The sequence below is a fragment of the Muscardinus avellanarius genome (genome assembly GCF_963383645.1).
Source record: "Muscardinus avellanarius genome assembly, chromosome: 12".
Lineage (NCBI taxonomy): Eukaryota > Metazoa > Chordata > Mammalia > Rodentia > Gliridae > Muscardinus > Muscardinus avellanarius.
In genome coordinates, this window is record NC_137798.1 from 24,974,523 (window position 1) to 24,990,762 (window position 16,240).

The following is a 16,240-nucleotide window of genomic DNA, read 5'->3' on the forward strand; positions in this document are numbered from 1 at the left end:
CATTGTGTACGATGAAGCTTGGGGATTTTGTGCAAAAATGGCTAGCTCAAATTTCTGGTGGTTGATTTATCATCAATATTATATTAATTTGTTATGTTCTTAATTGTGGAAGAATGGAACATGTTTAATACCTGTTTCATATCTTATCTGACTGACCCATGTATTGCTATCAGTTTCACTAGTTCACTATGCTTTGGCTTTATGTGAAATAACCCTTCTTTAGGTAGCAAACTCATTTAACATTCCTGTGCTTTTTTTATTGTTGCATTCACATATGATCTTTGGAATGCAACTTTAGAATCCCAAAAAATACTCAAACAGAAGATTCAAGTAGGGTGAGTATTGCATTTAATTTGATGTATGACTATTGGGTTCCACTATCAGTGTAATAACTAATTAAAGTAGCTGAGAGTATGGTCCTGATGAATTAGAGCACAGGCCAGAGCAGAAAGGACTAAAATAAAGTGAGTTTTAAAAAATTTAGTCAACTGAGCAGGGTTTGGTGGTGCACGCTTGTAATCCCAGCATTTGGGCGGCTGAGACCAGAGGATCTGGATTCACAGACAGCCTTCAACTACTTAGTGAGGCCTAGTGAGACCCTGTTTCAAAATAAAGAATAAAAAACAGGACAAGGGTTGTAGCTCAGAGCTTGAATGTCCCTGGGTTCCATCCCCAGGCCTGCAAAAAATAAAAAATAAAATTCAGTCAATAAGCATTGAGGAAATTGGATGACTGTTAAGATTTGTGTGGCTGTTGCTTGAATATTTTTTTTCAGAGAATGCCCCAAAATAATTTGCAAGCACCACACAGGAAGAATATTTTTTAAACATATTGTCTCTTATTCCAACCTTAATATTGTTCTACTTTCTCTCTGTTTTTGCATAGAAGCAAAATATTCATGTATAAGTACAATTTAAGTTTTTGATTTGAATGCATTCTATTTCTCATTTCTAATACTGTCTGGGAATGGCCAGCATTCACTAGCATCATAGCTTGCTGTCTCCAAATAAAATGCAATGTATTCCTCCTCATCTGAGAAAATAGCATACAGTCATTCAGGGTAAAAACATTAACAAGAATTTTGTTTTAATCTTACTGTATGGTCATGACAGATCAAAGGAAGAGCCACACTTACCAGACAAATAAAAATAAGCAAGCAAAAAAACCTCATATAACTTAGGAAATGACGGCATCTGCCATACATTGCCACTGCTGTGTGTGACAAAGGGGCAAAACAAGTAGACTGAGCCATCCAGCTGATTCAGACTCCACACATTCTCAGGGCTCCAAAGACAATGAGATGCATTTGCTCCTTGGTGTCCGCGGGAAGTTGTTTTCCAGAATGCCTGGTAGATACCAAATCCACAGATGTTCGAACTCCTTTAAAAGAGGTATAGTAGCCAGGCGTGGTGGTGCACGCTTGTAATCCCAGCATTCGGGAGGCTGAGACCAGAGGATCACAGTTCGCGGACAGCCTCAGCTACTTAGTGAGGCCCTCTGCAACTCAGACTGGGTTTCAAAATAAAGAATTTAAAAAAGAAAATAGGGCTGGGAGTGTAGCTCAGAAGTCAAATGCCCCTGGGTTCCATCCCCAGACACGCAAAAAAGGTATAGTATGTATGTGCATGTAACTGCCTCCCTTATTCTTTAAATCATCTCTAAGTGACTTACAATACCTAATACAAAGTAAATGCCCTGCAAGCAGTCGTTCAGGGGATGACAACAACAAAAGTCCCTGTGTCTAGTACAGATGAATTTGCTTTTCTATTTTCTCTCCACCATTTGTTGAACCCAAAGGTACAAAGAACAGACTATAAACAACAGACCTTCTTCTTAGATACCAAATGAACCTAAATATATAAAAGTTAAGCTTAATTTCAGCAACAAAAAACTGAAAGCTGGTAAAGTAAATATTACAAACTTTAATGTTGTCTCAACAGAAAAAAAAGGCATGGTATAAAAAAAAGCAGCTAGGTCTGGTGGCACACATCTGTAATCTCAGTACTTGAGAGGCTGAAACAAGTGGATCAACGGTTCAGGGCCAGCCTCAGCAACTTAGCAAGGTCCCTTGGCAACTTAGCAAGACCTGTTTCAAAATAAAAAATACAATAGGACTCAAGGTATAGCTTGGAGGTAGAATGCCCCTAGGTTCAACCTTCAGTACCAAAAAGGCGAAATTATATACAAAACACTAAGTACAGAAATCAGTTATTAAGAAGACAATATGGAAACACACACACACACACACACACACACAAACACACACACACACAACTTCTGTTCACTCTATGGTGATTTTACAACAAATATGTGCACATTAAATAACCAGGTTACTCAGAAAAATCTTTCTCGAAGGTCACTTACCCCAAGTGACGTATTGTACTTTCATATTCACAGGGCAAAGGAATCAAGATTTTCAAACTGAGAATTATAGGTGCAAAAGTGTGTCACTCTTTCCCCATCCCCATGTGGAGCTGAAATAAGTAGACTAGACCAAGAGGAAAATGCATTTTAAGTACCGAACATGACTCGGTTATAGTCATATAAAAATCATATTATACCGGACCCAGACAGGTCTAATTATTATATAACACCATGAGAAAACACAGAGAGAAATATGCCCTGTTCCACTTCTTGTATTACCATGAGAGAGGACCTTTGGACATGTCTTGATATGAATAGCACTTCACGTCATATCATTGTCCATTTTACCGATTATAATAAATTACTTTATATGCTATTGTGTTTTTATATGTTACTTTAAAAAGAGCATCACATACACTGGCTTTTACGTCCTGTATGTACCTGCATGGTAGACACACAGTGACATACCCAAACAGAGTAGAGCAACTTATTAAAATTACAGACTGCACCCCATACCCTGACATGTTTTCCACAACTATGTATTCTATTTCTATATCTATTTTTATCTTGATGAAAAAAATAATGCCCTTGAGGAATAGATTGTGGACATCACTGTCGTATTGCCTTTAACAGAAATTTTGTTATTCATTACTTTATCAAAAACAATGATAAAGAAATTTGGCATTTCCAGGAAAAGCCAGCATTCTACATTACAGTGGGATCATCTTTGCCATCTCCAATGCCTTCCACGACAAAGAATGTGTCCAGCAAAGAAAGCACAATGTCCATCAGCCACTTTATCCTCCTGGGTTTTCCCTCAAGCCCCCAAATGCAGCTCCTCTACTTCGGGCTCTTCTCAGTCACCTACACTCTGACGCTGATGGGAAACGTAGCCATCGCCTGCGCGGTGAGGGGAGACCGGCGCCTCCACACCCCCATGTACATCTTCCTGGCAAATTTCTCTCTCCTGGAAATATGCTATGTCACCACCACGGTCCCCAACATGTTGGCCAACTTCCTCTCCACGAGCAAGTCCATCCCTTTCGTGAGTTGTTTCGCGCAGTTCTACTTCTTCTTCTCCTTTGGGTGTGATGAGGGCTTCTACCTTTGCATCATGGCCTTCGACGGGTACCTGGCTATCTGCCGTCCTCTGCATTATCCACGAATCATGACCAGACAGCTGTGCACTGGCCTCGTCATCTTCGGGTGGTTGGGTGGCCTCATTATCTTTGTAATTCCAGTTTTTCTCATTTCACGGCTACCCTATTGTGGCCCAAATATCATCAACCATTTTGTGTGCGATCCTGTCCCACTGATGATGCTCTCCTGTTCCGAAGACGCCACCACCCAGTCCATTTACTCTGCCTTCAATGCTATCTTCATGGTCGGCACTTTCCTCTTTATCCTTTGTTCCTACGCCCTGGTGATTCTGGCCGTGCTGCGCATGCCCTCGGCAGCCAGCAAACACAAGGCTTTCGTGACTTGTGCCTCTCATTTGACGGTCGTCACCCTGTTTTATGGTTCTATTATGGTGATGTATGTAAGCCCTGGCTCAGGACACACAGAGAAAAAGCAAAAAGTCATTACCTTGTTTTATTCTGTGATAACACCTCTATGCAATCCCCTAATATATAGCCTGAGGAACAAGGAGATGAAGGCTGCCCTCAGGAAAGTCTTTGTTCCTGAAATATTGTTCCTAAAATATAAATCATGATTAGTCATGATTTATAATGATTAGTCATGATTTATAAAACATAAATCATGATTAGTGATGGGGATTGAGCCTGTAATGATTGTTAATCAAAGCTGCATTAATTGCTAATAAGAACAATTTTCTATACACAGACAAAACAATAAAATCCTTTCTCTGTCTCTAAGCTATCACCCAAAAGCCTGCAGCCATTGACATTGGTCAGCTAAAAGTTGGCTTTTAGTCCAGCTGAAAACTGAATGTTAAAACACACACCCCTGGGCATGGTGGCACACACTTGTAATCTCAGCGCTTGGGAGGCTGAGACAGGAGGATTGCACAGGTTCGAAGCCAGCCTCAGCTACTTAGTGAGGCTCTCAGCAACTTGGTGAGACCCTGTTTCCAAATAAAGTGTAAAATAGGTCTGGGAGTATAACCCAGAGATAGAAAAGCCCCTGGGTTACACTCTCAGTACCACAACACACACACACACACACACACACACACACACACACACACACACACCTACACTTAGAAAAAGAATTATACAGACTCACAACAGTTTAGACTAAATTTAAAGGAAACAAAGTAAGCTTTATTAACCCAATGTTAATTACTAATTACTCAAAATAGTTATAGCCCAAAACCTCTACACTTTAAAATATTATATCTTTGTCTTTTTTTCTTTATTTTTAAATTTTTTTATTGATGCATTGTAGTCATACATCTTAGTGGGTGCAAGATGGTGGAGACATACATGCACACATCACCCAATTAGCCCTTATCCAATTCCCAACCCATTCCTTCCCCCTCCCTCATTCTCATGCTTGGCTTAGTGATTGACTTTAATGTGTTTGTTAAAGTACATCATGTGCATTAGAGAATTTCCCTCTCTCCCCCTTCCATTTTCAAGTAAGTTCTATTAGACAGAGATATGGAAAGGCTGAGAACTCACCAAGGACACAGGTGGACAAAACATGCTTTAAATTTAGGAGTAAAAATAAAACCAAAAACAAAGCAAGCTTCTACCATGCAGCCCCTGACCTTGCTTACCAAATAACACATTTTGATCTGTGATGTCAGACCTGTCTGTCCCTGTGAGGATGAACAAAGAAGGCCAACAGAAAAGGTTTATACAGCAGAGATAACTGGTGGGCCTGTACCTGCTTTTGATGGGAAAAGAGGACCATTGGCTAAGCAGGATGGGGAAAAGGAGAAAATCAATTCTTATAAAAAATGTTATGTGTTCAGAGGCCTCAGTGTCTTCCTTTCAAGGCACTCCACTGTGTCCCTCTGATGTAATATTTTGATAGTTTTGTTCCATCTTTCTGCCTTTGTAATAATAAAACTTTGCTCAAGCTTACAACAGTGAAGTCCTGGCTATTTTTTCTAAATTAGCTAAGAACAAGAACCCACAGTGACATCCCACAACTGTTACAGTTAACTAAGTTCTATTACAACATAAAATATAAGTGGGAAAATTTTCTGAAGAATTTTAAATTTTTGGTTAAAAAATTTAATAAACCAGGCATGGTAGCACACGCTTGTAATCCCAGTACTTGAGAGGCTGAGACTGGAGGATCTCACAGGTTCAAAGCCAGCCTCAGCTACTTAGTGAGGATCTCAGCAATTTAGTGAGATAAAATATAAAAATAAGTCTGAGAAAAAGCCCCTAGGTTTCCTCAGTACTATAAAAAAAAACTGTTAAGCCCATTTTATCTTAAATATTATTCACTTCCTGATAGATGGCTGTTATTCAAGAAATAAAATTGTCTTAGAAAAAATCTTAAATAACTCAGTTTCTACAAGGCAGCATAAATACACTTTGTATTGCAGAATTGTGGATATGAAGATATAAAATAAGTTCTATACTTTTTTCAAAACTAACCTGAAGCATAACTTTAGGTAACTTCTCCACTGATAGTTACCAACTTGAAATATTTCTGTAGGAAAAAAGTGTGTGTTTATATGATCTTTATATGTTCCACTTCTAAGAAATAACATGTGTTTTTACTATAAGGATTTCAAAGAAACAAACTAATAACCTTACTAGATGTTAAATGGGAGGTTAGAGTGCATCCAAAATGAGGATTAGGAACTTCACAGCTATTTTTTAATTTATTTTTATTGGTGCATTGTAATCATATATCACATTGGAATATAAGACTTGATATACAAGCACACATCATCCAATTAGCCCTCATCCACTCCCCATCCCATTCCCTCCCCCTCTCTTGATCCCATGCTTGTTTGGTGATTAATTTTGATACATTTGTTTATGTACCTCCTGAGTTTTAAAGAGGCACCATCCTCCCCTATTCCATACCCTCTGATTGGTCACCTTAATTGCTTCGCTATAGGGCCCTTTTTATAACTCGACCTCTTCCTGTTGCCCCTTTCCTCCTAGTTATTGCTGATTAGGGGAAGCATCTGGTTTTTATTTTCTGTGATATTTCTCTGTGCATGCCGCATTGCAAGTACCGACCCCACTCTTGACGACCCCAGTAGTGGCCTGGCTACCCGGTGGACTGATCCAGACCTCTGGCTCAAGCAGCAGCCTTGCCTCATGGGAGGCCCTGATTCTGGTCTTGCTGGTCCCCACACTGGCCTAACCCCTTGGCTGGCTCCGATCCCGGCCTCAGTGGCCCCAGCACTGGCCTAGCCTCAAGGCAGACTCCATCCCAGCCTCAGTGACCCTGGCACAGGCCTAACCCCTCAACAAACTCCTATCCTGGCCTCAGAGTCCCCAGCACCGGCCTTGCCTCATGGCAGGTTCCAATCCCAGCCTCACTAGCCCCGGTACTGGCCTAACCCCTTGGCAGGCTCCGATCCTGGTCTCAGAGGCCTCAGTAGTGGCCTTGCCTCAAGGCAGGCTCCAATGCCGGCCGCTGGCCCCATCACCACCCTAACGTTTCGGCAGGCTCCGATCCTGGCCTCAGAGGCCCCAGCACCGGCCTTGCCTCTAGATAGGCTCCAGTGCCGGCCGCTGGCCCCAGCATCGGCCTACCCCTTGGCTGGCTCTGATCCGGGCCTCGGAGGCCTAAGTAGTGGCTGTGCCTCATGGTAGGCTCTGATCCCGGCCTCGCTGGCCCCGGCACCAGCCTTACCCCTCGGCAGGCTCCAATCTAGGCCTTGAGGGCCCCAGCACCGGCCTTGCCTCACGGAAGACTCTGATCCAGGCCTTGCTGGTCCCAGAACCAGCCTATCCCCTCGGCAGGCTCGGATCCTGGCCTCGGAGGCCTCAGTAGCAGCCTTTCCTCAAGGCAGGCTCTGATACTGACTGCTGGCCCCGGCACCGCCCTACCCCTTGGCAAGCTCCGATCCCGGCCTCGGAGGCCCCAGCCCAGCCTTTCCTTGTTAGGGTCCGAGAGTCGCCCCCTTACCCAAATAACCAAGGACACACCAAGGTTGCAAATCACAAGCAGAGTTTATTGTGCTGCAGCTCTTACTGGCAAGCCAGTGGTTGAAACTCCTTCACTAGCTTGACTGTCAGTAGAGGAATTGCCCAGCAGCTACCAGAGGGAGCCTCTGGCCGAGCTAGAGTTCAGCCTCAGTAGACAGCAAGGAAAGTGGTCAGAGCTCGACCCAGAGCTCACTTCAGGGTCCAAATTTATAGCCCCAGAAGGGAGTGGTTACACATGTCATGGCCCGCCAAAATTAGGATACAACCAATCAAATAAGAAGGTAAACAAGTACAACCAATGATTTTAAAAGCAAGCACACACACACTTGAATCACAGCAAATGGTTTTAAAGGACAGCCTTTCTACATCACCGCCTGCCAAGGAATGACTATCTCCCTCATGCAGGGTATGTGCTCGGTTACCCTGGTAACCTCTAGCCTGGGCTATGAACCGCCAGATGTTTGCTTGCAGATAAGACTGTAGCAGGCTCAGAACTCATTTCCAAGAAAACTAGCTTTATGTTCTAAAACATGTTTTAAAATACATCAGAAATATTTCAAACTTTAAAGAAACGGCTCTTTAGCATCAAGACAAGAATCTTAAAAGACAGGTTTAACCTTAAAACAATTCTTAACAGCAAACCAGGCTCTTAAATTAAAACAACTTTTAACATTAAAGTAAATGGGGCATAAGCAAGCAGTTTTACAGAAGCCAGAACTTGAGCAGGCAGTTATCAGAAGCAGGAACTTACAAGTTTATTCTAACTAAATTCTAAATCCAAACATCTTAATTCTCAAAATCAACTCTTAACATTACTAACATTACTCCAACTTAATTCTATATCTTAACTCTATATCCTAATATCTTAATTCTATAAGGGGAGAGGGATTTCCCTAACTTAATTCTATAAAGGGAGGGGGATTTCTTTCACAGTACTCTTATAGCCTAACGGCAGGCTCCAATCCCAACCTTGCTGACCCCGGCACCAGCCTACTCCTTTAGCAGGCTCCGATCCCAGCCTCGGAGGCCCCAACACCAGCCTTGCCTCATGGCAGGCTCCGATCCTGGCCTCGCTGGCCCCGGCACCGGCCTACCCTCTCAGCAAACTCCGATCCCGGCCTCGGAGGCCTTAGTAGCAGCCGTGCCTAATGGAAGGCTCCAATCCTGGCCTTACTGGCCCCAACACCAGCCTTACCTTCGACAGGCTCCAATCCAGGCCTCAGAGGCCTCAGTCATGGCTTTGCCTCAAGGCAGACTTTGATCCTGGCCACTGGCCCCGGCACTGGCCTAACCCCTCGGCAGGCTCCAATCCAGGCCTCAGAGGCCCCAGCACTGGCCTTGCCTCATGACAGGCTCCGTTCCCGGCCTCGCTGGCCTGGGCACTGACCTAACCCCTTGGCAGGCTCCAATCCCAGCCTCGGAGGCCCTAGTAGCGGCCCTGCATCACGGCAGGCTCCGATCCCAGCCTCGCTGGCCCCGGCACCGGCCTAACCCCTCGGCAGGCTCTGATCCCGGCCTCGGAGGCCTCAGCACTGGCCTTACCTCACGGCAGGCTCTGATCCCAGCTTCGCTGGCCCAAGCACCGGCCTAAAACCTCGGCAGGCTCCGATTCCAGCCTCAGAGGCTCCAGCACCGGCCTTGCCTCACAGCAGGCTCCGATCCCAGCTTTGTTGTCTCTGTCGTCGGCCTCACCCCTCAGCAGGCTCCAATCTGAGCACCCTCTTTGCCCAGCCATTTGTCCCACATTCTCGAGGATGCATGGTGGTAGCATTCTGCCTCTGGGGTTATTACTTTAAAAGTTCCAGGTGTAATACATCAGATCTCTGCCTTCCCTGAGTACTGGCCACTGCCATTGCCACTGCCTCCACCATTTCAAATCTTTCCCAAGCTCTTTTTCCACTCTGAATGTTGTCCAGTGTTCCTAAGCATGCACGACAGTAGCATTCAACGTTTGGTGTAATTTCTCCAAAGAATAAGGTTGGTAGGATCAGATTTCTGCCTCTCCTGAATACAAGTCTCCACCACCATCGCGGAGACCACTTCCAACACCACCTTCCTCCTAGGTCTCCGCTAAACTCGCTCCCTACAGGTGATGTCCAAGATTCTTAAGAATGTAGAGAAGAAGCAGTCCTCCTTCGCAGGGACTTTTTCCAAAAGTTCCAGTTCATTTGGATAAGTTTGTCTGCATCTCCAGTATCCTGGCATCTGCCATGGCCTTCTTGACCCCTCTCCGATATTTTTCTTATTTCTTTTTTCTTTTTCTTTTTCTTATTCTCTTCCCTTTTTTTTAAATAAGAGAAGATAGTATGTGTGGTTTGAGGAGGTTGTGGAATCAGGCACTCAGTAGCACTGTGACCCGGGCCCGGTTTCCCCAGGGGTCCAGCATGCTCCACACGACTCCTCTCAGGGCCCAGAGTTCTGCGACCCAGGCCCCGGCTCTTCCAGGGGTCCGGCGAGCCCTGCCTGACCCCCGCCCAGGGCCCAGGGCCTTGCGACCAGGCTCCGGTTTCTCCAGGGGTGTCCACAGCTATTTTTTAATACAGAAAAGTTAAGATAGAGCAGGGCATGGTGGCACATGCTTGTAATCCCCAGGCTTGGGACGTGGAGACAGGAGGATCATGCAGGTTCGAAGCCAGCCTCAGCTATGTGAGTGAGGCTCTCAGCAACTGAGTGAGACCCTATTTCCAAATAAAATATAAAATAGGTCTGGGAGTATAGCCCGGAGGTAGAAAGCCTCTGTGTTCCATGACCAGGGCCACACACACAAAAAAAGTTAAGATAGATGTTCTAAATATAAAGGGCAGTACACTCATCAGTATTCTACTTTCTTTAGTATAAACTAGCATCAAGTGACAGGTTCAGTAGTCATATTTTATATAAATATTTTTTCTGTGAGAAATATTTAGTAATTACCTAACCACCTCTAAAGACCTTTTCTTCTTAAGTATGTAATTACAGCTGTTGGTTTAATGATTTTGTTTTAACCACTGGTCATTGATCCTTTTTAGGATAACTGCTTAAAATGTAAGGAAACTGGATGTGGCGGCATTAACTTAGTGAGACTGTTTGCATATAAAAAATATAAATAGAGCTGGGGGTGTATCTTGGAGGTAGAATGCTCCTGGGTTCAACTCTCAGCACCACACCACACACACACACACACACACACACACACACACACACACACACAATGTAATAAAAAAGCAACTTTCAGAGCTGAATTTACAGCTGGTAAGAGTTACTTACTCCACAAAATGAGGTGCAAATATGTTGGTCTCCCTTAAAGAAAGGATCAAGAATTGGTGTCTGGACTTTGAAATGAAGAATTTCTGAGGAGTTCTTTTACAAAGAGAAAGGGTGTTCGTATGGCTTGGACTTGATGTGTCCCCCAAAGACTCCCATGTTGAAAGCTAGGTCCCCACACAACTGTTCAGAGGCGAAGTTGGCAGAAGGATTGTGTTGTGAGTGCTCTGAGCCCATCAGTGGATTACTCCATGGATAGGTGAGTAGTCTAATGGACTATTGCAAGGTGATGAAAACTAGATTAGGCCTCCTTGGTGGAAGCAGGTCCCAGGGACCCATCCTGGAAGGGTATATCTTGTCCCTGGCCCCTTCTTTTCTCTCTCTCTTTGTTCTCAGCTGCCAGGAGCTGAGTAGCTCTGTTCACTTCATGCTCTCCACCATTGAGGTTCTGCCTCATTAAGGCCCAAGCAATGGGGCCAAGTGACCATGGACCAAGACCAGGAGCCAAAACAGATCTTTTCTCCTTTAAGTTGATTTTCTTAGGTATTTTTTCCAGGAAAAGCTCACTGATACAAATATTCAAATATTTCAAGGGCTTTTGTTTGTTTGGTACTGGGGGTGAGCCCAGAGGTATGCTATCACTCAACTACACACTCAGCCTTTTTATTTATTTATTTGTTTGTTTATTTATTTATTTATTTTTAGACAGGTCTCACTAAATTGTCTGGGCTGGCCTTGAACTTGGAATTCTCCTGCCTCGGCCTCCCAAGTTGCTAATATTACAAAGATGACCATCATATCTGGCACAAGAGGAGTTCTGTCTATTTGTTTGTACTTCATAAAAATATAATTAGTGTTTAATACATGGCATCACTTATAGCCCACTATCTAAGAGATCAAATATACTTCAAAGAAAGTGACCCCAAAATGGATTTATGTCATAGTGATGCCAAGAATCAGAAGAAAGGGAAAGTCAAAGAGAAATGGGGGATGTGATGCAGTTATTGCTAGCTTTAGTTGATAACTTTGTCATGATCCTTCTTTATTATAAATAGGAAACCAATCCAAAAGGAATCAAGCTGTAATATATAAATGAAATACTTTCATGGCCCTCTGAGATGGCAGAAAAGCAGAGGCACATAATATCAAAGGCTGAGGTAAAGGGCCAGAGCACAGTGCCCAAACACTTAATTTCTAGTTCTGTTTCTCCCACCAACAGCCAAGATACCTTGCATTACTCCAACCAATCTGGTCTCAATTTCTGACACCTGAGAGAATTGATCTTGATAATTCTGAAGATCCGTTTGGGCATTATCTACTGCTGTATTCCTATCAGAGTTTTAGAGTTAATGTGTGCTTTATTCTCCTTTTATTTTGTTTTTCCATAAGACCATTCATTACCAGTGCAGTGCACAAAGTGAAGAAGCATTTGAGCACAGAGATGTTTCTATTACAGAGAGAGGCTCTCATTCTAAAGGAGTAAAGTGACTAGCGTTCTTTTCTATGCCAAATTGGCTGCTTTTCAGCAAGTAGAAATTCAACACCAGCTCGAGGAAACTCATAGGCACATGCTGGAATGGAATTTGTGGCATCATCCTCAGCACCAGGCTTCAGTCAACAGAGCTACCCAGGACAGAGCTCCTGAAAATATTTTGAGTTAATAACAACATAACAAAGCTGGGCGTAGTGGCACACGCTGGTATTCCCAGCATTCTGGAGGCTGAGACCTGAGGATCTTGGTCAGCCTCAGCTACTTAGTGAGGTCCTCTGCAACTTAGTAAGACCCTGTTTCAAATTAAAGAATAAAAAATAGGGCAGGGGGTGTAGCTCGGAGGTTGAATTCCGCTGGGTTCTATTCCAAGACCCGCTAAAACAACAACAACAAAAAAAACATAAAGAGATGCTTTCTTTGTATTGACCTAATTTGATTTTAGATTATTTAAACTTCCATTTTACTTGGAACTTTTCAACATCCTATGCACATTTTTCATTGCAACCAAAAGAAAAAATAAGATGTATAAATACCCAATTGTATACATTATTTAACTACATGTGAAAGTATAATTTAAATACATAGTGTCATTTGAATCCCACACTATAAGATTCCTGTGGGTTTGCTATATATAACCTTTAATATATATATATATATATATATATATATATATATATATATATATTATAACCTTTAATATATATATATATAACCTTTAATATATATATTATATATATTATATATAATCTTTAATATATATAACCTTTTATATATATTATATATATTATATATATATATAATATATATATTACCTTTAATAGCACTGTTTCCTGCTCTTTTTCATTTTGTACCAGGTCACATAAATTACATCGTCTATCATCACTGAATAGAAGTAGATTTAACCTGAGCAATGCAATGTGTCTTCTCACCATTGATGTCCTATAGTTTGTCCCATAAACACAGTTTTACCTGGCTTATTTCTCTTGCCTGCTCCCAGTATTATAGAAATGAGCCATGAAATTTATACTATGAAAAACTGAACTGGATATAGCAAAGTTTATGAAGTCAGATTCTCCCAGAACCCTGCTCTCATCAGATTCTCCTTATTGATTTTTAATTGGTGCATTATAATTGTACAGGCTAATGAGATGCATAGTGATACCTTCATATATGCACATAACATCATTTGTTTACAGTAAGTTAACCTCTATTGCAAAGGACAAAACAATACATATAAATTAATTAAAAATTCTTTTATTTCCACACTGTACACACTTACTTGTTTCCTCAGCAACAGGTTGAGAAATGGTTAAAATACCATTTCTATTTATTCTATCCATTTACATATGATAATATAAATTTCAAGTTTTGAATCAGTATGCAAATTGGATTATGTCTAAGAATTAATCTACAACTAGATGACCCTCCTCTCACCTAAAAAGCACTATCCAAGATGAGAACTTCATCCAGCTTCTGAAGGAACTTCTATCAGTCTGGGACACATCAGGGCAATTAAGTTGAAGGTAGGGTTATCCAGGGAAAACTGTCCCAGGTGGTGGTGCATGGATATGTGAGATCGTTAGTTCTACCAGGTACATTAAATACTCAGGGGGTTCTCTGACTAAAATTGGACTAAATAAGGTAAACTTGTGAAATAACAGGGTACTTGTTCTCTCTTGGTAAAGAGACTTTGTTCTGAAAAATAATGTCAATTCATCTATTTCTTGAGCCTCAGCATTATGTGAACTCTATATTTAGTGCCCTTATCTCTACCTATACCTGTACCATCCAATGATGTAGCTGTGCTCCACATGTGGTTACTAAGCATTTTCATGTGACTGGTCCTACCTGAGATGCACTCTAAGTCTAAAATTGCATACTGACCATAAAACCTTAGTATAAAAGAGTACATATTTCATTAATAATACTTGTATTGGATACACGTTGAAATAATTTTGGGGGAGAATTAGGTTAAATAAAACTAATTATTAAAATGTTACTTCTTCTTACCTTTATTAATGTGACTACTAGAATAGCTTATAAAAATATGTGGCTCACATTATATTATTAGTAGATAGCACTGATTTTGACTAATTGCAAATAATCTATACCTATTAATACCACTAATAGATTGATAATTCTGGAGATTTTAGCTCCACTCCCAACCTGATTAGCATAAAGATTCACATTTCCAATTGGCTACTTGGTCTCCATCTGAATCTTAACTAGTCACTTTTTAAATGTATGTTCCTTTTCTTTATTTCAATCTTTGTCTTGACACAGGGTGAGAAACTCTAGCTACTGTCCACATTTCAAATGGAAGTTAGTCTTGGTCTATCATGAGAAAGCTTTCCTGGTATACTTATATGTCTCTATATATTAACCTTTACATTGCAATTTCTTCCATAGTTTGTACCGTCATTGAAAAAATGAATACTGGTTAAATTTTGGATTTTGTTAAATCTGACTTTGTATATAAAATCAATTAGACATAGCACATATTATTTTTTAAAAAATCATTAAAGACATCTCCATTTAGTTAACAAATAAGGAAATGGGCAATAATTGCTTAATGTTCATTTTCTAAGAATCTATCAAGTTTGTATTTCTACTGTCTTTTTAATGCCAACATGAAATACTTCACAGGATTCTCAAAGTGCTCCACTGGTTGCCATCTGGGGTGATGGTTTTTCTCTTACCAGCACCCACATTGAAGAATTCTGAATCTGAGGCATTTTCAACTCAAAAAGCCCATGGAGATTCAAATCTATCTTGAGTCTCCCACATTTTTCAATAGTGAATCTCCAAGCAGATTTTTTTAATCAATATCATCTTGCTTTTTTTAGTAGCAACGGCTTGGAGTTGTTACTCTAATTAAACTTGTTGGTGTTTTTCTATACTCAGTTGACAATTGTAGTGCTTTCTTGCTCACAGAAAACATGAAATAACTCAGACAGAACCCCCATTACTTTCTATATGTGTCCTCAAACTCAGCTTTAATTAAGTCTTCCAAGACCATTCTATTTTTAAAAATCCCATTATTATCTAATTATTTAAACTGCTTTGTTTTTATTCAAAGAATTTATAATCCCTGGAAATACATTTCTCTATTTCTTGATTTCTGTCTTCCCACACTACTAGAATATAAACTTCTTCAGCACTAAATATCACAGCTCTATCTCCCCTACCCAAAAAAATGCCTAATACATAGTAGGAGTTCAATAATGTTTTCTTGAATGAGTTTGCTAATTAATGGAAATCTTAGAATTGTCCAAACTATTATGAAACAATATAGCATAGTATAATTCATTTTTTCTACCTAAGGAAATTTACAATCAAACAGGTGTGACAATCAAAATAACACAAACAATATTGCAACAGATACTCAAAAGGTAGACCAATTATGAGAAAATATTTGGCAAAACTCAAAAATACTTCAAATTTAGAAAAAAAATATTCCATGGTAAGGAGAGATTTATGCATGGCATCTAAATTTTGGCAAGGTAGGAACAGGATAATTTGAAACTCAGGTCATAAAATTTGTTTTGTTATTCTGGTCATTCAAAGGATTAATGATAAAGTGTTTGTGCATCTGCAATACATTCAATCATATTTATGCTCAGAATGAAGAACAACTTGCTTCAATGAAAACAGAATTTAATGATATTGAAATAGGCTAAGTTAAATTTAATGAAAATCAAAAAAATAGAGCAGAACCTCAATCATAGACAAAACTATAAAGATGTTATTAATTTGAAGTGCAAAATAAAGAAATCTATATAAGACAAAGACATGTCAGGAACATGAGAGGAATAGCTTCTTCAGACTTAGGGCATCAGTCTAATGAATTTTTTTTCAATTGACTGTTGTGAAAATCAGCATGTAGTAAAGGCAACTTCCCAAGAGGAAAAAAATTGCATTTCCAACAGACAAAAATAAAATAAAACAAAGGAAAAAGGCATAACCTCATTTGTCTTATGGTCTTTCATTCCCCAAAAATGAATGGAGCACTATATTAAATTCAACTCTTGGATACCAAACAGGTTTC

At 40.7% G+C, this 16,240-nt stretch overlaps 1 protein-coding gene across 1 annotated transcript; it reads left to right on the top strand.

Annotated features, from left to right (window-relative positions):
• Positions 1 to 3,103: 3,103 nt before the first annotated feature.
• LOC308270907 (olfactory receptor 11G2-like) lies at positions 3,104 to 4,078 on the top strand (the record flags this gene model as incomplete). Its single annotated transcript, XM_080707061.1, has 1 exon — positions 3,104 to 4,078. One exon carries the CDS (start codon positions 3,104 to 3,106, stop codon positions 4,076 to 4,078), a length of 975 nt encoding a protein of 324 aa, XP_080563187.1.
• Between the last annotated feature and the right edge of the window lie 12,162 nt (positions 4,079 to 16,240).